The sequence below is a fragment of the Notamacropus eugenii genome, chromosome 3 (assembly GCF_028372415.1).
Source record: "Notamacropus eugenii isolate mMacEug1 chromosome 3, mMacEug1.pri_v2, whole genome shotgun sequence".
In the NCBI taxonomy this organism is placed as follows: domain Eukaryota; kingdom Metazoa; phylum Chordata; class Mammalia; order Diprotodontia; family Macropodidae; genus Notamacropus; species Notamacropus eugenii.
This window is the reverse complement of record NC_092874.1, coordinates 63,202,105-63,225,614: the sequence shown is the minus strand read 5'-3', so window position 1 is coordinate 63,225,614 and position 23,510 is coordinate 63,202,105. Positions and strand designations below refer to the sequence as shown.

Genomic DNA, 23,510 nt, shown 5'->3' with positions numbered 1-23,510 from the left:
AGTCCCAGATATTTGCTAGTTATGTGACCCTGGGCAAGTCAGTTAACCTCTGTTTGACTCAGTTTTTTCAGCTACAAAATGACGAATAACAGCATATATCTCACAGGGTTATTATGAGGATCAGATTTATAAAATGTGCCTATACACGGCAGGTGCTACATAAATGCATGTTTCCTTGTCTTCCCAAGGTTAGAGGATTATTTTACATAACCCTCCTCCACATCTACCCCTCCCTCCAGGATTATTAACCTCTGTCCAGGTCACTTTAGAGAACCCATAGGGCAATCTCTAAAACTCTGCCCACATGTTCTGAATCTGAATTTAAACCCCTGCCCACCCAACAGCCTGAGAGTTTTATTTTCATTGCGATATTAACAGACACTTTGAGACCTTCTAATGCCTTTTTATTTTGCTTTAGAGGCAAATCTTGTACATATAAATGACTGTGAATATTGTATCACATAGTAATTCCATTTGAGCGGTATTCTATGACTAGAAAAACAGGAAAAAATTAATTCTAGTGACTACAAATTTCAAAGGAATAAATTGAGGATGTACTTATTTCAATCATTTAACAAGAGCTTTAACATTTATAATCCATAAAAGTTCTCCTGTAAATGGAAATTCTATCAATATGATCCTGCTTATATAAGAGGTTGATAGCTGTCCACCCTCTGGAGAAGTGTCTCTGAATATCCAGGGGAGTAGTACCTGAAAAAAGAAAATTTCCTATTAGATTCCTGTGAATGCATCCAATGTGCTAGGTAGAAAGAGATTCAGCCATATCAGGTGTATTTATCTGAAATGATTCCTTGAGTCAAACCTCAAATATACCCTCGAGAATTCTGCATAATTATTCTCCAGTAATGCTTTATGCATAACTTAAGAGGATATCAACGAACAGAATACTGTCTCAGAACAATGGCCAACTCCTACCAGATAAATAGCAAAATATTTAAGAAATAAATGTCACAGCAAGGAGGATATTTGCAAAGCAAGAGACTTTCTATCCAATGGCAGTGTTTTATTTCTCTTATACCAAATGACAGATGTGACTTTAATCATTTTATCTAGTGGATTTCTTTTCATAAGAGAGATGGTCCTGTGTACTATAGCTTATCAACTTGGCCATTCTGATTAGCTTACAAAATAATTCCCAAACCACACTTTAATAAATTAGAGAGCAGTTCACCCCTAAAACTCAAATATTTCTGGGAGTATACTTTACTTGTAAGAAGCTGCTTTGGAATTAACTGAACTCATTTTAAAATTTTTCATTAATAAATAGTTGTCATGTACAAATGTTCTCAGATGAAAGGACTATAATAAACAACCAGTTTGCAAATTGTTCATCTCATAAACCCTACAAAATATATCATCTCTGTTAGGCAGTTCTTGAATGAATCTAGAGCACTATGAATTTATGCCTTCCTAGAGCTAATCTTATAACAGCATGATTTTTTAAAAATTAATGTATCAGGGAGCAGTCTGACATTTTGTTTGTGATAAAATGGCTTTAGATGACATGAAAATATATATATATATGCACAGAAAACAGTGGTAAATAAAACTTTGCAGACTAATTAGAAGATAAATCTATGATAGGTATGTATTTTTTTTAAACAAGCATTTATTAAGTACCATTATGCACCAAGCGTTATACTGAGAGCTTTATTAATATTGTCTTCTTTGATCTTCACAACAGCCCTTCTAGGTAGGTGCTATTGTAAGCCCCATATTGCAGATGAGGAAACTGAGGCAGACAAAAATCAAATGACTTGCCCAAAGTAACACAGCTTGTAAGTGTCTGAGGCAGGATTCAAACTCTGAAGCAGGTCTTCTTGATTCCAAGTCCTCTATTCTATAAACTTCCACACCTGACTGCATCCTAGAATGAGGAAACTGGGAAAGACAGTCTTTTAGCTAGTAAGTGTCAGATGCTGGCTTTGAACTCAGGTTTTCTTAGCCTCCAAACCTCCACTCTGTCCACTCACCATCTTATCCAAGAAGCAGGAGACGGAGGAATATGGACAGTGAGAGATTGCAAAAAGTAGCTAGTTATTCAATACCCCCTTGAAAATAACCGCAATCCAAAAAAGGCAAGTCTTACTAAGTTATTTTCCCTAGACAAAACCTAAGCAGAGTGGTTATGTTTTGTTCTCTTTTTACCTTTCTCCATCCTCAGATGTTTGATCCATTAAAAAAGTCACATAATTTACATTTGACTACTATTTTTTTTTTTTTTACAATTTTTCAAGATAAGGTTAACAAAAACATCACTACATTTTCTCAATAGAATGCCTGGAGGCATTCATTGTAAAAAGGTCTCCCCTGGGAAATGTAGCCTTAAAATCTTTCAATCCTTGAAGAATTTCCTTCAGCACTAGTCCCCTTTGAAGTATTTACACTGAGAAATTTATAGCTTATATCTGACTACTCTCTCCTTACACTGGGAACTGCATTTAAAATACACTCCCACCTCCTACACCCCATGTGTCTGTCAGGAGTAAGATCAATGGAAAAATTCCAATAGATTTTTTTTTTAATGAAGAGGGGAGGAGATGGTGGGGGGAAAAGATCTCTTTAACATTAAGAATTCCCAATATGTAACCACAATCTATTGTTCAATTTTGAAAACATGTCCCATGTATCCTCAAGCGGTCTGCCATTCACTGTTCATGTGCCCCAGCGAGTCTCAAGAATCCATAGTAGGAAGAAAAGTGTGGCTGGCAGACTTCTTTCTCACTTCAGTGGTCAGACTATACTATCAACATTACTTCGGACTTCAAACCATCATGTCAAGAACTTTGAGGAAATCAAAATTAGCCTACCCGGAAAAGATAGGAGCCTCTGCTTTTAAAACAAGAAAAAAATCCAAATCTAACAAAAGCCATCTTAAAGAAAGAAAGATTTATATTCATATAGACAAGTATATGTTAAACATGATAGGTTCTTATCCAAAAAATAAAGCCAAAAGGAAGACCATGAATATTTGAGTCATACCATTTGATTATTCCACCAATATAATGTGGCCTTCAAATGTGATATTCCCACGTATGTTAATGCTTTTATTTTTAAAGCAAAGATTTCATCCATGGATAGTCACACTTTTCACCAGTGAAGATTGGGAATTAACCCCCCACCACCTCAAGGAGTTGATCTTCATAAGTTCCTTCCAAAGTGACCAATCTCAAGGTAATGAGCTCTGTATTTCACTAGGCTGGCTTGAGTCAATGGCAGACAAAAGTCCTTTACTGGTCCTTTAACACAGACCTTTCTGGTTTGGTAGAATCTGTCAAACTTTATACTCCACCAACATGGACTTTGAGAAACCAAGATTGGCTCCACATCCTAAGTAGTCATGTGAGCAGGACTTTAGTAAAGAATACTCTCATAGATATTAGATCCTTGAGTAGAAGGAAAAATGAGGGGGAATGTACTGAGGCCCATTTTTTAAAAGTTTTTTTTCCTCTATCACTGCCATTCCCACCATTCCCAAAGCAGCTATATCCTTTTAAGATGTCAGGAAAATTGGAATGAATGAATGAAGAATTTGTTAATCACTTACTATGTGCAAAGGATTGTGTTAAGTGCTAGAGATACAAATAGAAAAAGTAAGAGAGTACATGTTCTCAAGGAATTTACATTCTACTGAGGGGGATAACACATATGGAAGGTTTCAGCTGCAAGTCAAATGGAAAGGTCCCATGATCCTTAGGGTACAGAAGCTAAACAGATGGCAATGCTTCTCTAAATGTCATTTCCACTAATACAATAATAGAAGTTTCTGATGTTATACCATTTGACACTACAGTCTGGAAACATTATGATTCAAAAGCTCTTCAATTTAGTGAACTGCATTGTCTCCATCAGGGCATGATGGCAGATGGTGGTTAAGATGGAATTCAGGGCTGATTCAAAATTTTAAAAAACTATCAGCATAATTGACAATATCAATAACAATTACAACAAAAATCATATGATTATATGAATAGATGTAGAAAAAGCCTTTGACAAAATACAATGCCCTTTCTTATTAAAAAAAAACAAAACACTGTCACCACTAGAAAGCATAGAAATCAATGGAACCTTTCTTAAAATGATGAGTAGTCTCTATCTAGCTATCAACTAGATAGTGTTGCAGTAATTAGAGCAGTGAGTTTGGAATCAGGAAGCCCTGAATTCAAATCCAGCCTCAGAAACTTTCTAACTGTGTAACTTTGGGCAAGTCGCTTAACCTCTATTTTCCACTAGAGAAGGTAGTGGCAAATCACTCCAGTATCTTGCCAAGAAAACTCCATGTATGAGGTCTATGGAGTCAAGAGCTGGATGTGACTGAAACAACAAAATAACAAAAATCTATCTAAAAAAATACCCAGTATTATCTGTGATGTGGATAAAATTTAAGCTTTTCTAATAAGATCAGGAGTGAGGCACATATGTCCATTATCACAACTGTTGATATTGTATATTGAATATTATAGGAATAAATACAGGAACAAAAATAGGCAATGAGAAAACAATCCTTTGCAGATGATATGATGGGTGCATGAAGTAGTCAGGAGGATAGCACCTTTGGTATGAGGGTACGAAAAACCATGTTTAGTGCTGTTCATCCACTTTTGGTGTCCATCAGATTTACCCAACTCTTATCTGTGACTCTGAGAGGTGATACTATGTGCAATGATCACACCCAGGCAAACTTTCTCAGGAGTTGGGCTGAGCCATGCTGAGGGCAACCTCAAACTGGGTTAGAAGGATGTCTACACCAAGCATGTGAAGACTTCCCCCAGTAGAACAGGCACATGAGAATAATCTGTTTCAACAGACATAAGGGTGGCTGAAGCAGGCACTGTGGACAGCACTTAGAGCTTAGTCAGACATTGAAGATGCCATGGTCATCCACTACATCACAGGACACCAGGCATCTTAATTTTTGTCTTGCTGCTGGACTTCAATAACTTAGGAAGAGAGAAATAAATTGATGACTTCGTGCAACTCTACCTCACTTAAATCCAATCACATGCAAGACAACACCTATGATGTCATTAGTCCCCTCCAAAAATGAAAGACAAACAGCATACTTATAGAACCCTAGAGTATCAGTTCAAAAACTCATTAAAATAATTAACAACTTCAACAAAGTTGCAGGATATAAAATAAACCCATAGAAGTCATCAGCATTTCTATGTTCTACCAACAAAACCCAGCAAGAAAAGATAGAAAGAGTAATTCCATTTAAAACAACTGCAGACAATATAAAATACTTGGGAGTCTACTTCCCAAGACTAACCTAGGGATTGTGTGAACACAATTACAAAACACTTTTCATTCAAATAAAGAAAGATCTAAACAATTGGAGAGATATTCATTGTTCATAGGTAGGCTGAGCCAATATAATAAAAATGACAAATCTGCCTGTTAACTTACTTATTCGGTGTCCTCCTAATCAAACTAACAAAGAATTATTTTATAGAGCTAGAAAAATAGTGACAAAAATCATCTGGGAGAATAAAAGAACAAGAATACCAAGGGAATCAATGGAAAAATAAGAAAGGTAGCTTAGCAGTTCCAGATTTCAAACGATATTACAAAGTGGTAATTATCACAACTATCTGGTACTGGCTAAAAAGTAAAGTGGTGAATCAGTAGAACAGATTATGTGTACAATACACAGTAGTAAATACCTATAATAATCTGTGTTTGATAACCCAAAGATCTAAGTTTTTGAAGCATGAACTCAACATTTGACAAAAATTGCTGGGAAAACTAGAAAGCAATTTGGCAGGACCTGGGCATAGGCTGAAGGGGCAGCTAGGTGGAGCAGTGTATAGAGCACCAGACCTGGAGTCAAGAAGATCTGAGTTCAACTACAGCCTCAAACACTTACAAACTGTGGTGCCCAGGACAAGCCACTTAACTCCTATTTACCTCAGTTCCTCATCTGTAAAATGGGGACATATTGGAGAAAGAAATGGAAAAACATTCCCATATCTTTGCCAAGAAAACCCTATGGACCCATGGGGTTATTTACATAAAGTTGGACACAACTGAACAACAACAAAGGCAGAGACCAACATCTCATACCTTACACAAAGATAAGGTCAAAATGGATAAATACATAATACATAATGGATAAATAAATACATAAAAGGTGATATCAAAAGTGAATTAGGAGAGCATGGGAAAATGTAACTATTAGATATATGGATAAGGAAAAAGTTTATGATGAAACAAGATATAGATAGGATTATGGGAAGTAAAATAGATAATTTTGATTACATGCAATTAAAAGACTTTTGCACAAACAAAACTAATGCATCCAAATTTAGAAGGAAAATAGGAAACTGGAAGCAACAAGTTTCTCTGATAAAGGTCTCATTTCTCAGATATATAGGGAATTGAGCCAAATTTATAAAAAAAAAAGTAAGAGCCATTCTCTGGTTGACAAATGGTCAAAGAGTACAAACAGGCAGTTTTCAGAGGAAGAAATCAAGGCTATCTATGATCTTATGAAAATCTAAATCTCTTCTGATTAGAGAAATGCAAATTAAAATAATTCTGAGATACTACCTCACACCTATCTGATTGTCTAACATGACAGAAAAGGAAAATGATAAATGCTGGAGGGAATATGGAAAAATTGGCACACTAATGCACTGTTGGTGGAGTTGTCAATTAGTTCATCCACCCTGGAGAACAATTTGGAACTGTGCCCAAAGGGCTATAAAACTGTGCATATCTGTTGACCCAGTAATACCACTTCTAGGGTATATCCCAAAGAGATCAAAGAAAATGGAAAAGGATCTATTTGTACAAAAATATTTTTAGCAGTTCCTTTTCTGGTGGCAAAGAATTAGAAATTGAGGGAATAACTCGCAATTGGGGAATGGCTGAACAAGTCTGAATATATAATTGTAAGGGAATACTGTTGTGCTATAATAAATGACAAGCAGGAAGGTTTCAGAAAAGCCTTAGAAGACTTCCATGATCTCATGCAAAATGAAGTGAGTAGAACTAGAAGAACATTGTGCCCAGTAACAGCAATATTGAAAAGATGATCAATTGTGAATGATAACTTAGCTTCTCTGATCAAGGCAATGGTCCAAGACATCCCAAAAGACCCATGATTAAAATGATATCCACTTCCACAGAGAGAATTGATGAACTCTGAATAAAGATTGAAGCATACTTTTTAAATGTTCTTTATTTTCATTATTTTATTCTGTTTGTGTTTTTACATTTTATTTTTGCAACATGGCTAATATGCATAATCATGCATATTATATGCATGATCCATGACTGAAATCAAAGTGCTTGTTTTTTCAAGGTTGGGGGAGAGAATTTAGAATTCCAAAAAGTTTAAATGATTGTTTAAAAAAATTGTACATGTAATTGGGAAATATTTAATAAAAGAAATAAAAATAATTTAAAAAAAGAAATCCATTGAAAAACTAGAGTAAATGACTTTATCCATCCCAGACCTGAAGAAAAAGTCAACAAGAAGCCCATGAGCACTAAGAAAAGGGCCACATGAGAAAAGACAACAATACAAATAAATAAGGTGAAATCCTCCCAATGTAACCACAGACACCTATAGCCTCCAAGACTCCATAGAAGTTTCCCTGAGAAAACCATAGGGTTATGAGAAACCCAGTGAGATTGGGAATGGAAGCATCAGCCCCATTCTGCCGTGCTCAGACCAAGGCACCTCAGGCCCAAGGAACTCCAAGAAACCATAGAAGATCCCGAAGATCTTATTCTCCAAGTATTCAGGGGGACCTAAAATCTACCTGCACTTGTAGCAAAGACATTCCCTGGTAATTGAGTGCATAGAACAAGGTGGCCCAGGTTGAGGCCAAGCAGGATCAAACACCCATTTAATACCATCAGGGAGAACTAGGCATGGAGATAAGAGTAAGCAGAAAAAGACACTGATGATTTAAAGAATTACTATAGATACATATATACGCAAATATTTAACCTAGACAAAGTAAATGACAACATAATGACTGGAAGCAGAGATTCCAAGGAAAAAAATGAATTTTCCGCAAGGTCCACAAGAATATCTAGAATAAGGGAAGTGAAATAAAATTATAAAATAAAATATCCAGAATAAGGGAAGTGAAATAAAATTATAAAATAAAAGCTCTGAAAGGAAGACTTGGAAGGAGAATAAAGATCTTAGAACATGAAGTGATAAACCTTGTCCAAGTAAAGGACTCTCTGAAAATGAGAATAGGACAAACAGAAATCAACAAATCTATGCTAGCAAAAAATAGTAGAACAAAATCAAAAGATCGAAAAAAATAGAAGAAAATATAAAACCTTGGCTATCAAAATGAAATTGGAAAATGGGTAAAATAGAAATAATTTAAGAATCGTCAGATACCCTGAAACCATTACTTCTCTTAAATTCTGGATATTGTATTTTTTGCTAATTAATTTATTTTTAGTTTTCAACATTCACTTCCACAAGCTTTTGAGTTCCAAATTTTCTCCCCATCTCTCCCCTCCACTGGCTCCAAGACAGCATGCATTCTGATTACCACTTCCCCCCAATCTCTCCTCCTTTCTATCACACCCCTCCCTTCTCTTATCTCCTTCCCCCCTACTTTCTTATAGGGCAAGATAGATTTCTATACTCCATTGCATTTGTCTTATTTCCCAGTTGTATGTAAAAATAATTTTTAATATTCTTTTTTAAAATTTTGAGTTTCAACTTCTCTCCTTTCCTCCCTCCTCAGCCACCCCCATTGAGAAGACAAGCAATTCAATATAGGTAGTCATGCAAAACACTTCTACAACAGTCATGTTATGAAAGACTAACTATAACTATATTTCCATCCATCTGATCCTGTTTCCCATTTATTCTATTCTCTCTTTTGACCCTGTTCCTCCTCAAAAATGTTTACTTCTAATTACCTCTGCCCATTTCCCCTCCTTTCTATCATCCCTCACCCTTCATTTATCCCCTATTCCCTTCTTTTCTGTAGGGTAAGATAAATTTTCATACCAAATTGAGTGCACATGTTATTTCCTCCTTAAGCCAAATCCAATGAGTAAGGTTCTTTCCCTCTTATCTCCCCCCTCTTCTCCTCCATTGAAAAAGCTTTTTCCTGCCTCTTTTACATGAGAGATAATTTACCCCATTCTTTTTCTCCCATTTTTCTCCCAATATATTTTTCTTTTGCCCCTTAATTTTATTTTTTAAGATTTCATCCCTTTATATTCAACTGCCCTCTGTCTATATACATATAATTCCTCCAACTACTCTAATTCTGAGAAAAGTGATGTAAACAGTTCAACTTTAGTAAGTCTCTTATAATTTCTCTTCCCTGTTTACGATGCTTCTATGCTTCTCAATTCTTGTATTTGAAAGTCAAATTTTCTATTCAGCTCTGGTCATCAAAAATGCTTGAAAGTCTTCTATTTCATTAAATGATTATTTTTCCCCCTGAAGTATTATACTCAATTTTTCTGGGTAGGTGATTCTTGGTTTTAATCGTAGCTCTTTTGATCTCTGGAATATCATATTCCAAGCCCCTCGATCTCTTAATGTAGAAGCTGCTAGATCTTGTGTTATCCTGATTGTGTTTTCACAGTAATCAAATTGTTTCTTTCTGGCTGTTTGCAATATTTTCTCCTTGACCTGGGAGCTCTGGGATTTGGCTGCAATATTCCCAGGAGTTTTCCTTTTGGAATCTCTTTCAGGAGGTGATAGGTGGATTCTTTCAATACCTATTTTACCTCTGGTTCTAGAATATCAGAGCAGTTTTCCTTGATTATTTCTTGAAACATGATGTCTAGGCTCTTTTTTTTTTTGATCATGGCTTTCAGGTAGTCCAGTAATTTTTAAATTGTCTCTCCTGGATCTATTTTCCAGGTCAGTTATTTTCCCAATGAGATATTTCACATTGTCTTCTATTTTTTCATCCTTTTTGTTTTGTTTTATAATTTCTTGATTTTTCATAAAGTCATTAACTTCCATCTGCTCTATTCTAATTTTTAAGGAATTATTTTCCTTTTTCTTTGCTTTTTTTTTCTTTTTTTACATTTTCACCTTAGTCATATTGCATAAAAGAATTAAAATGAATGGGAGAAACCATAAAACAAAACAAAACATAATACAAAAGAAAATGGTCTGCTTCATTCTGCAATCCAATTCCATAGTTCTTTCTCTGGATGTGGAAGGCATTTTGCCTCAAATCCATTGGTAATTTTTTAGGTCCTTGCATTGCTGTGAAGGACTAAGTCTACCTCACACACTGTGGTTATTACTGTGTACAAAGTTCTCCTGGTTGTGCTCCTTTCACTCAGCATCAGTTCATATAAGTTTTTCCAGGCCTCTCTGAAGTCTTCCTGTTCATCATTTCTCATAGTGCAATAGTATTCCATTACAGTCATACACCACAACTTGTTCAGCCATTCCCCAATTGATGTAAGGAGTTATTTTCTTCAGTGAGCTTTTAGACCTCCTTTTCCACTTGGCCAATTCTACTTTTAAAGGTATTCTTCCCCTCAGTGGGTTTTTGGTTCTCTTTTGCCATTTGGGTTAGTCTATTTTTTAAGGTATTATTTTCTTCAGCATTTTTTGGATCCCCTTTAGCAAGCAGTTACTTACTTTTCATGGTTTTCTTGCCTCACTCTCATTTCTCTTCCCAAGTTTTCCCCTACTTCCCTTACTTGATTTTCAAAATCCTTTTGAACTCTTCCATGGCCTGAGACCAATTCACATTTTTCTTGGAAGTTGGGGATGTGGGAGCTTTGACTTTGTTGTCTCCTTCTGGTTGTATATTTTGATCTTCCTTATAAGATTATGTAGTCTGAGTTTTTTTCCTAGTTTTGCTCATTTCCCCAGCCAATTATTTGACTTTTGAGCTCTTTGTCAAGGTAGTTCTCTGCTTCTAGTGGGGGTTGGTGGCATGACTGTCAGCCGCTAGATTCCCCCCACAATCTGTGGGTCTAGAGCTCCAGAAACAGGTGCCTCTGCTGTTGCCCCTGCAGCTGCAGCTGCTGCAGGTTCCTCCACTTCCTCCACTGCCCTGGGGCTAGGGCCGGACCATTCGACTCTCTCACACAGGTCCAACAGGTTTTTTCCGCTGACCTTCTAATTTCTCCTTGGCATTTTGGGGTCATGAAGTCTGGAAACCACCCAGGTGCTAATGATTCAGTCCCCCCAAGGCCTGCTCATGTTCCATCTGTGCCAGTATGGCCCACACTGGACTGTGATCTGCTCCCAGCCCAGAATGATAGATGCATCCTTCCAGGATGTTTTGGGCTGGAGATTTGCTTCACTCTATCATTCTATGGGTTCTGCAGCTCCAGAATTTGTTTAGAGTGATTTTTTTTACAGGTATTTGGCTGGGTTTGGGGAGAGAGTTCTAGCAAGTCCCTGCTTTTATTCCACCCCTCGAAGGTTCCCTGGACATTATATTTCAAGAAATGAAAAAAATAAAAACTGCCTATTTGAATCAGCGGACAAGTAAAAATAGAAAGAATGCCCCAAAGGAAAAGTTTCAGGAATGTCATAAACTATATCCAGAGTTTCCAGGTCAAAGAAAAAAATATTACAAGCAACCAGAAAGAAATAACTCCAACAAGGAAGTAAAGTCAGGATCACACAAAACCTGGCAGCTACTTTTACAATTGTGAAAGCTCTTGGAATACAATACTACAAAAAACAAAAGATAAAGGCTTATAAGAAGGAATAACTTATTCTGTAGAGTTCAGTATAATCCTGAGGAAGAAAAATGGACCTTTAAGCATTCCTGACCAGAAAACAACTATCAAGTGAGTTGTTGTCCTTTGTCCTTGAAGAGGAACATGGCATCAGGAAGGTGATACCATGACTTGTAAGTGAATTGGATTTAAGTGAAGGAGGGCTGTGCAAAGTAACCAGCCTCACTCTCTCCTCCAGAGTCATATAAAGTGAGTAGACACTTTGAAACACAAATGAGTCAAAAGGACCAGAAAGGTAAACTTATTTGAACAATTTGGAGTGACTATACAATGGGGAAATGCTAACATTCTAATACTAACAGAAGAAATGTGACCCTTCAGATCCATGTCTTCAAAGGGCATTGGGGGAATCATATAGGGGTTCTTTTCTGATGGTTTTAAGAGAGAAAAGAAAAAGGAGAATAAAAGGAAATTACTATTGTAGAGAGGATGAAGAAGAGGGTAGAACTTGCTATTTTACATAATTAGGGTTCATGAGAAGAATAATATGCAAACTTGGAATAAGGGCCAGGGACGGCAGGCATTAGATGAATTTTCCTCTTATCTGAACCAAATAAGAATGGAAATGTTGCAAAAAATTAAAATTCACAATTGTTGAAGAGTTTGAGGGCAGATAGGCACTGTTGAGGGAATTAGAAATTGGTCTAGCCATCCTGGAAAGAAATTTGAAATATCCCCCAAATCATCAAATTTGGCATACCCTTTGAGCTAGCATTAGCACAACTATACATATACTCCAAAGAAATCAAAGAAAAAAAGAAAAAGGACCCTTATGTACAAGAATATTTTAGCAGTCCTTTTTTTTTTTTTATTGTAGCAAAGAACTAGGGGTTGGCCATTAATTAGATAATGATTAAACAAATTATGGTATGTGAATGAAATGCAGCACTTTTGCATTATCTTAAGATACTTTGCAAAATCTTACAAAATGATGAAAGGGATAGTTTCGGAGAATCCTCAGAAGACTTGCAGGAAGAGATGCATACCAGAGTAACTGGAAAGAGAACAATTTAATCGCCAGTATTTATATAACACTTTAAGGTTTACAAAGTACTTTATAACTGTTACCTCATTTTATATTTGCAGCACCTTGAAAGGTAAGTACTGTTGTTATCCTCATTTTACAGATGAGGAAACAGAGGCACACAGAGGTTAAGTGATTTGCCCAATGTCACACAACCAGTAAGTATCTTGAAGCTGGCTTTTAACTCAGGTCGTCCTGACTCCAAGTCCTGTACCCTATCCACCTAGTTGCCTCATTGACAATATTGTAAAGAAAAAGAACTTTGAATGACTTCAGAACCTGATCAAAGCAATAGTCAATCACAACTAGAGAAGAATGATGAAAAAGCATTCTCTCTACCTCCTGATGAGAGGTAATGAGCTCAAGATTCCAGATGAGATGTACGTTTTCTAGATATGGCCACTGTGTGGATTTTTCCTTGATTGTGTATATTTGTTACAAGAGTTTTAGTTTGTTTTATTTTTTAATGGGGGAAAGATGAGAAAGGGTGAAAAGTTAGCAATGATGACACCAGAAGAAAAAAGGAATGAAAGAGGGCCATTAAAATATTTAAACACGCAATAGAGAATAGGAGTAAGTTCAAAAGGAAGCAAAGACAAGCAGGACAATTTTTGAAAGTAATGATTGTTTTTTACATTTTCAAGAAACACCAAGTTGTATGGAAAAGGAATCATAATTTCATATACAAATCTACTTTTGATGTTCTAATTTGTTTAAGTCAATGTTGGTTTTGGTGAGGTATTTGTTCATTCAGAACAAAATAAATTTATAAAAGAGGGAGGAAATGTTAGTGAATAATCCCTTCTCATAGCTTTACTTAGGGTCCTGTTCATCAGTTTTTAGTCTGTTTGAAGGACAAGTGTGTGGAATAGAAATAATTTTAATCAATCATAGTTGAGAAATTGCATTTGTCTATAACGTATCATGTAGAGTTCATTGTTGATTTCTAAGTTTTTTAGCTTAATAAGCATCTTAACTCTTTAAATATCTTATTCTTTCAAACTTGTTTCTGGTGCCAAATAATTCTCAAGCATATAAGAATGTTGGATTTTTCTGATTTGGTCTCTTTGTTTAATAATATATCTATATAGCATATCTATAAGTGGCATTTTGGTAAATTTTTATGTTTGACTTCAGATTCTGAAAAAGAATGGATGATCACCAATTAGTTAACTGATAGCAAATAAGTAAATATCCAGAAATCAACCTAGCTCATAGCATGGGAGACATCAGTGATATATAATGGTCCAGTGCCAAAAAGTTCTAGATTAAATTCTGCCGTGCTGGAACTGTCATTTTTCTACTAAGGTTCAATTAAAATCTTTCTTACCATATTAGTATTGTAAAGAGACTTCTCCATTTCTTTAATGTTCATTTATCTTTTCCCAGAAATTATATCAATATTTACACACATATACATACATACACACATATACATATGTGTGTATATATATATAATATATGCTTGTATACATATGTATATATAGATATATGTATCTGTGTGTGAATATGTGTGTGTGTATGTATACATCTAGGTGGTGTGGTGCATAGAGTGCTGGACCTACAGTCAGGAGGACATGACTTCCAATGATGCCTCAGACACTTAGCTGTATGACCCTGGATAAGTCACTTAACTTCCATTTGCCTTAGTTTCCTCACCTCTAAAATGGAAATAATAACACCGTCTACCTCCCAGAGTTGTGATAAAGATCAAATAAAATAATAATTGTAAAGTACTTAGTACGGCAACACAGAGTAGGCACTACGTTAATGTAGTAGTAGTAGCAGCAGCAGTAACCGTGGTAGCATCAGTAGTAGTGGTTTTACTAGTAGTAAGCTGCATTGGAGAACAAGGGATTTAGCAGTGAGCTATTGCTTTTGGTTTCACTTTGCACGGCAGCAGCATTTCTGAGGGCTTCAGAAACGTACAGTTCTTACTAGAAAATAAGAACAACTTCTTAATTTTCCTCTTCAACAGACGTTTTACATTTTCTTACTTGCTCCTGTGATTTAAGGTAACTGAACTCATTCTCTGGGTTGGTACTCAGAAAAACCCAGAGAAAGATCCTTGCAATCATGGCCCTGTGCTCAGAGCATTGTCTTGGGTTCATAGACTGGCTGTCCCATTTTACTACTCATATGACCTAGTGTGAATTGCAAAACCTTTCTTTGTCTCATTTCCTCATTAGAAAAAGGAGGTTGGACTAGATTTCCTCTAAGGTCCCTTCAAGCTTTCAGTTTATGATCCTATGATAATCTTAACAGACCATGTTTGTTATTGAAGATTGGTTTTTATCAGACCTGGGATTCCATTGGTTTAGAGAATTGCTGATGTGGGAATTCTCCCTACCAGTGCAGATTGATGCCTGCTCTTCAACTTGGAAAGACTTCAGAGCACTCCTTCACACACTATCCAGGATCCTACTCAATGGAACCTTCCAAAATTCATAATTTGCTCTTTAAGAATTATACTAACAAAATGTGATGGCACAGCAAATTTCAAGTTTTGGAGGGACTGGAACCTAGGCCCTCCTAAATCTGAGGCCAGCTCCACTTCCATTACGTTATCCTGACTCTCCTCTGCCACAAATATATATGTCAGTTATTTTGGTTAGTTTCACCATCAGCAAAGACAGAATCTGGTGACTTTGGACAAGCCATTTAATTTCTCAGTGCCTCAAATACTCTTAAGACTAAAAATTTTAGAATAGTTGCCGATATAGAGTAGTAAAATGAATTTCCTCAAGAAAGAGTTCTCTGCACTAATGAAATCATAGTTCTGGATCAAAAAAATATCCTGGCAAGGTTTTATTCTGTATGAATTTTGATAAAAGAAAATGTAGGAGGTAAAGCTTGAAGTTAAAAGGACCTGGTTTCAAGTCAATTAACCAATCAATAGCCTTTATTAAACGTCTGTCAGGCACATGATAGTCTTCCCTCTGCTATGGGTAGCTCAGTTTTCCAGTGGCCCAGGCAATCCCCAAGACAATACATCACAGAGGAATTTCCAGCACAAATTGATGGAGGGAGTTTCCATAGAACAAGTTCCTATATTGATCAAATTATAAGTTTGGACTGAAAACAAAGGTTTTTGATGCATAATACTTTTCATGATCATAAATTCATAAATTTCTATATCTTTGTTCTTATTTATTTCATATTCATTGATTCCTCTTCAGCTTCAAAAAGAAAAAATATTCACTACTAATGCTCAGGCATAATTCTCATCTATCAATCTCCTTTTCCTCATTTTCCTGTGGCCAATAGGTATTTTTATTGCTCATTTACTTCCTTGGTCTGAGTTCAAAGCATTCCTCCACACATTTAATAGGCCTCTACTCAATGGAAGCCTCCAAAATCCATAATTTGCTTTTTGGGAATGACTAGCAAGGTATGATGGTGCAGATATCGAGGATAGTTTTTGGTGCTATTAAAATCAATGTTATCCTAAGCTAAGCTAACTGAAGATAATTATCAATAACAATAAACGGGAAGTGTGACTAATGTTATATTACATTTACATTAATGTAGAAAAAATTCTCTGCTATACAACTCTAGGCATCCTGCATATAAACAACAGCATTATTTAATTGCTTGGTACCTTAACAAATGGTGTGTTCTTTCTTACGTTCAACATCTCTTTGCTACTTGCAATGCTCCCTTTGAAGTCAGTATGAGCATTGTGCAAAAAGTAGATATACAGGGCAAAGAGGAAAATGAATTTAAATTATCATGGGCCTGTTGCAACCAGACAATCACAACTTAAAGCAGTTTAAATTGAACCTACCATGTACTTTATTAATTTAATTTGCTCGATGTGTCCGGGATATGGTTTATGGAATGCATGCTAAAAGAGCAAAGGACTATTTCAATAGACACACATTCACATAGACTTGTGAATAATTTTTAACGAAAACATTTTTGACAAAGTAAAGAAGGGGTAAAGGAGGAAAGAGATTCATATACAGATCTCATGCAGCATATCAGATTCTCCAGGTGGAAGCAGTAAATAGAAAATATAAGTGTGAAAAGAGCATAACAACTTTGCCATTGTGAATAACTAGTGGTCCATCTTTCCCACCTCACTATTTCTTCTGGGTAACAATTGTTAATATTGTTGATGTATTCTTGCAGAAGGGATCCAGGTTCTGCCTTTATCTCTTGAACCTTTTTAAGACCACCACTTGTAACAAAAAGTCGCCGTGCTTTGCTATCATGGGGCAGCACCTAAAAAAATGAAGGGATAAAGTTAAAACCACAGCTCTTCTTTTACAGGACCCTTAAGCACTATTAGGTCATTACTATTCACAATGTTCAGAAGGTAGTAAAAATAAAGCTAGAACCAAGATACCTTTGGCATAATGAGACCAATCTTACTGATAAGATTTTTCTTTTTTAAAAATATTTATATTTCATTAAATATTTCCCACGTTTAAAAAATTAACATTCAATTTAAAAAAATTTTTCAGTTCCAAATTCTCTCCTTCCTCCCTCCCTCACCCCTTGAGAAGACAATATATTGGTTATACATATGAAGTGATATAAAACATATTTCCATATTTTGTTGATAAGATTTTAAAATATTTCTCCCTGTTACATGTAAAAACAATTTTAACATTAATTTAAAAAAAACTTTGAGTTCCAAATTTTCTCCCCTTCTCCCTTCCTGAGACAGTAGGCAATCTGATATAAGTTATACATGTGTAATCATGCAAAACATATTTCCATATTAGTCATTTTGTGGAAGAAAACAAACCAAAGAAAGTTTTAAAAACCATAGTATACTCTGATCTGCATTTAGATTCCATTCTTTCTTTCTCTGGAGGCAGATAGCAATTTTCCTCTTGAGTCCTTTGGGAGTGTCTTAGATCATTGTATTTCTGAAAATAGCTAAGTCATTCACAGCTGATCATTGTACAGTGTTGCTGTTACTATGTACGCAATGGTTTCCTGGTTCACTCTGCATCAATTCATGTAAGTCTTCCCAGGTTTTTCTGAAACTACCCTGCTCATCATTTCTTATAGCACAATAGTATGTCATCACAATCATATACCACAACTTGTTCAGTCATTCCCCAATTGATGGGCACCCCTCACTGATACGATTTTTAGAAGTTTCTCCTTAAAAACAAATAAACAGAAAAGGAGTCTGGGAGCACTGCCTTTTTCAGGCCAACAGCAAATTGCTCCTGAAAAAAAGTCATATAACTCCAACTCTGCAGAAGGAATCAAATACAATATTTTTGTGCCTATTTACCAGTTTCTTGTAAATTCACCTATTCTTGATTGTCTGAATGAAAATCTAGCCCTGGGATGAAGATGTCTGTTCCTATGGTGTGCAGGCAGTGCACGGATATATGTATCCATCTATGTGCTTTTTACCCCGAGTCTCTTGAACAGAGTGCTTCATCAGTGACTCATTATGCAAAACTACCCATCTTCCTTCCACAACCCTACCAAGCAAAAAACCACAAAGTCATGTTTGACTCAGAACTGTCCTTGACTTTGTTCATGTATACACCATGGACACATCTGACTGCTTTTTTACTTACCTTGCTTCAAGTCTCTACAACTAGTTGAATGGACAGCAGTGGATCATATCACCACACCTAGTGGTTAGGAGTCTTGCTTTGATTTCTCTACTGCAAAGCAGCTTCCCTACCAATATCTACTATTCTATCCTTTCTCTTATCTCACTTTCCCTAATTAATATGACCCATGTTCCCAGTTCAAAAATCAGTTACACATTTTAAGTATGTCAGACTCTATGGATTGGGTGGGTTTGACAGATCACAACCATAAAGAACAATCAGCATCAACTGTCATGTGGAAGCCAACAAGGCCAAGACTGTCCTGTCCTAAAAGAGGAAATGAGGAGAGCATCCAGAACAAGGGAGATGACTATTGTACTACATTGCCCCAGTCAGATCACATTTGGAGCTCTGCAATCAGGTTTGGGAACCACACATGAATAAGACTAGAGTTACTTAATCAAGATGATGAGGGGATTCAAGACAACACCATATAAGAAAAAGGTAAAGTCATTGGGCATGTTTAGCCTAGAGGAAAAAAAAGAAAACCTTAGGAACTGATTGCTTTCTTGAAATATTTGGAGGACTACCATGTTGAGCGATAAATGTGCAATTAGACTCATTCTGGTTGATCTCAGAAGGCAGAAATGAGAACAACGCGTAGGATTCAGAAGGATGTACGTTTCCATTCAATGTGAGGGAAATGTTCTAAATATTGAACTAGGGATCAAGTTGGCTGCTTTGGGAGGTACTGAGTTCCCAAGCACTGAAGGCCTTCAAGGACAGAAGACTATGCTGGATCTTTTGTGATTCTTGGCTCTCTTCTTACCTGTCTTATTGTTCTTTTCCAGTCTCTTTTGATGAATCATTGGCCAAATCCCTTGTCCATACTGCAAATATGCTCTAAGACACTATTCTGGGCCTTCTGTAAATTCTTTGTCTCTATCAACTCTGTGTCAGTCTATCTAGCTTGTGCTAGAATTTGTCTCCTTCCCTCCCTCTCTCTGTCTCTATCTCTGTCTCTTCCTCTCTCTCTCTCTCTCTCTGTCTCTCTCTCTCTCTCTCTCATTCTCTTTCCTTCTCTTTCTCCAAGTGGTTAAATAATCATGTCTATACATATAATCTATATATCTACATCTCTCAATATACTCTCAATCCATATCTAAACCTAGTTTCTATTCTGAAATCCAATATGTCTATGATGTCAACAGCACCATCACCACATCACCATATCCTTATTGGATTCCTTATTACAAAAGAGATATCCTTTACACATCTTCCACTCAACATGTCTAAAAAAAATAACCTCATTATTTTTCATTCAAAATCTACCCCTATTGTAAGCTTCCCTTTTTCTGTCAATACCACCATCCTTCTATTGTGCAGGTTCAAAGTCTCAGAATCATTTTCAACTCCTCACTATCCTTTACCCGAGACACCCAATCAACCAAGCTTGTCAATTTTATATGCCTACAACTTCTCTCATATTCATCCTCTTTTCCCCACGCATGTGGCCATAACCCTCACTATCTGGGTAATTAGAAAAGCCTTTGTTGTGATATCCTTTCAGCCATACTCCTCTATGTCATGAAATAGATGAGTTCAGGATAACTTGTCATTGAGATCCAGCCTCAGACACCTACCAGCTGTTTGATCCTGAGCAAGTCACTTCATCTCTGTTTGCCTCATCTTCTTCAACTATAAAATGGGGATCATAACACCACCACCTTCCCAGGGTTGTTGTGAGGATCGGATAAGATATTTGTAAAACACTAAGCACAGTTCCGGCCATGTAGAAATTAATAAATGCTGGTTCCCTCCCCTACCTATATAAATGATTCCTTGAAATACTATCTTATCCCAATTGGTTTCCCTGGTTTGTCTCTTGCCTTTCTAATTCATCTCTCACATACTTGCCAAAATGATATTCTTAAAGCACAACTCTGTTTTATCACTTCCATGCTCAATAAACCCTGATAGATCCCTATTATTTCTAGGATCAAGTACAAAGTCCTCTCTTTGGTATTTCAAGTCCTTTACAAGGTGGCCCCAATCTACTTTCCTCGTCTTATTATGTATTCCCCTTTACATTATTCATATTTTATATTATATATTATTTATTTATATTTAAATTATATTTATGTATTTTATATAATCTATTATATATTCCCCTTCATGCACTCTTCGGATCTTCTTGCTATTTTTCACACGTAAAATTCCATCTCCTTGCCTTTGCAGAGGCTGTTTATCATGTCTAGCATTCTCTCACTCTTTCCTTATGCCTCTCATCATAGATTCACTCAACTCTCTCAAAGCTCCACTCTAATGGCACCAGATGATAAGTTGCCTTGTATTGTGTGTGTGTGTGTGTATTGTAAAAAGCTACTTACTTTGTATATGTATGTGTACATCTTGTCTTCCCTCCCCACCCCAAAGGAATGTAAGGGCATTGAGGGCAGGAATTGTTTTCATTTGTGACTCTATATCCCCAACACTGAGCATAGTGCCTGGAACATAGGAAAAGAAGGAAAGCTTATGTTGTTTGTGTGTGTACTCAATTCCCTGGTAGACCTAGAAAATGTTACAGTAGCTCTGGTGAAAAGCATAGCAAAGACTAAAGATTAATTTAGTGATCAGATATCAGTTTCACTTTTCTCTTCTATCCTTGTGTTGCACATGACACATATTTGACAGGTTACTAATTTTAAAAAAAATCCCTCAGCTTATGAAAATTAATATTAATCCAGCCAAGGAAGCAAGTTAACACACTGAATCCTTTTTGGCTTCCAAGTGCAAGCAAGAAGAGACTTTGCTTACCTTACTGAACTGTCCAACCACATGTTTCAAAATGTTTGGAGGAGCATCATACAGGAATGGTTCAAGGGCTGGTAGATACGTGCATTTTTGGAGAATATTTTTAATAGCTTTTTTGCTCTGTTAAGGTAGAAAGTAAAACGTAGACAGTAAACAATCAATGAAATCTTCACAAGAATTCATGTCTTATATTCCGGGAATTTGAAAGTGAAATCAATTTCCTGGTCTAACCTGGAGTTGTGTTTCATTAAAAAAAAAAAATGTAGAGAGAAGTATGAGCTATGTTGCATTAATTTAACATGAATCATCTGAATAATTTCTTTCTTGTTAAATTTTAAGCTCTATATCACAGTGAGCTCAAAATATCTGTAAAGAAAGAAACCTGTGAATTACAAGTGACTTGCCCAAATGATCACTCCCCTGCAAACATTTCTAAATTATAAGGTTTTTCTATGCTAAAAACAAAATAGAAAGCAATCAACCATATCCCTGACAAGGTGAAGGATATGAGAAAATAGTAACTTAAATTCCACAGAACAAGAGTATTATCAGTTGAGCAGGAGATCCTAAGCCCCAATGTGGTAGAGCTGACAAACACCTACAGCAAACCTCCCCCACCTTGCCATGTGCCTTACTTAGCCTATATAGCCAGGGGAACCAGCAGCCTCCAGCTCTGAGAACCACCAGGAACTTCAGCATAGCCCCAGGTAGACAAGTCTCCTCCAGTGGCTGGACCTCCACAAGCTTCAGTGTGGCCCCAGAGAAACACAGAAACACCCCACCATGTCTTAGCACACACTAAACACCACTATCAGATTCCAGCTCAGCACCAAGAAAACTGCCAGACCCCTACGACTTCTAGCAGCGTCAGCAGCCTCCCCTCAACACCACATTAGACATGAGGGTCCCCTAGGGACCCCAGGACAACATCAGCACTGCACCAGGTAAACAGCCAGGACCTACAGTCAATGGCTTCACAAGAAGCCTGAGACAGTGCCCCTTCCACCCTGGATGGAGAAAGGAAAAAGGTCAAAATTTAAAAAAAAAAAATAAAAGATGAGCAAAAACCAACAACAAAAGAATCTGCCCATAGAAAGTTATTATAGTAACAGGGAAGGCCAAGACACAAACTCAGAAGAGGACAGCAATGTCATAATACCTACGGGCAAAACCCCAAAGAAAAATGGGAAGTGGTCCCAGGCCCAGAAAGAACTCATGTAAGAGCTCAAAAAAGAGCTTAAAATTCATATAAAAGAGGTAGAAGAAAAATGGAAAAAGAAATGAGAGTGATGTAAGAAAATTATAAAAGAAGAGTCAACAGCTTGGAAAGCAGATTTGAATTTTGAGAAGCTAGATGGGATAAAGATAAGGATATCTAGGATGAGAGGAGTTAAGAAAAATTTTATGAAGACCTAGAGACCTTTATCGTCAATGTGCCAAAAGAGGACAAGATTATAATTCTGTGTGACTTTAATGCTAGAATAGGCTCAGACTACCAGACTTGGCAGGGAGTTCTAGGGAGGAATGGAGTTGGAAACAGCAACAGTAATGGTCATTTACTGCTGAAGACTTGTGCATCACATGACCTTCTCATCACCAACACTGTCTTCTGTTTACCTAAATACAATAAAACTTCATGGATGCACCCTCACAGTAAACACTGGCATCTAATAGATTATGTGATTGTAAGGAGAAAAGACAGACAAGATGTGAGAGTGACAAAGGCAATGTGTGGTGCAGAGTGCTGGACTGATCATAGACTTATCCTTTCCAACGTAAATATTCGCATTCATCAAAAGCGCCACCCCCAAGGCAAAATGACTACCAGAAGAATTAATGTCAACAAATTAGAGCTCTTCTCTGAGTAGGAACAGTTTGTTGCTGACTTGGAGGGAAAGTTGAGCCAACGTACAGTTGGCAACAATGGAACAGAAAAGTGAGCAGCTCCCAGAGATTTGGTGTACAGTACTGCATTTGCTCATCTGGGTCAGAACACTCACAAACACCAAGACTGGTTTGATGAAAATGATGGGGAAATTCAGAAGCTGCTAAATGAAAAATGTGATCTCCACAGGATTTACCAACAGGATAGTTCATCCACCTCTAAGAAGGCAGCATTTAATTCCATCAAAAGCAAAGTACAAGCAAAGCTTAGAGAGATACAGGATTCCTGGCTCAGTAAGAAGACAGATGAAATTCAGTTTTATGCTGATAGTTACAATCCCAAGTGCTTTTATGATTCCCTGAAAGCAACTTATGGACCAAAAACTTATGGTGCTTCACAACTATTCAGTGCTGATGGAACCACATTGATTAGTGATAAGGACATGATCCTAAAGAGATGGGTTGAACACTTCCCATAGTGTTATCAACAGACTATCATCAATCAATGCTGAGGC

The 23,510-nt window shown here is 36.6% G+C and overlaps 1 protein-coding gene across 5 annotated transcripts in view; it reads right to left on the bottom strand.

Moving 5' to 3' along the window:
• Positions 1-387: 387 nt before the first annotated feature.
• SPAG6 (sperm associated antigen 6) overlaps positions 388-23,510 on the bottom strand; it is an 86,054-nt gene continuing 62,931 nt past the window's right edge. For all 5 annotated transcript variants that reach the window (XM_072651695.1, XM_072651699.1, XM_072651700.1 and 2 more), the window contains 3 exons: positions 21,115-21,231; positions 16,848-16,993; positions 388-711 (listed from right to left, as the gene is read on the bottom strand). In XM_072651695.1, the coding sequence (XP_072507796.1) occupies positions 645-711; positions 16,848-16,993; positions 21,115-21,231 (330 nt within the window). In that variant the 3' untranslated portion in view covers positions 388-644. The remainder of the gene's footprint in view (positions 712-16,847; positions 16,994-21,114; positions 21,232-23,510) is intronic.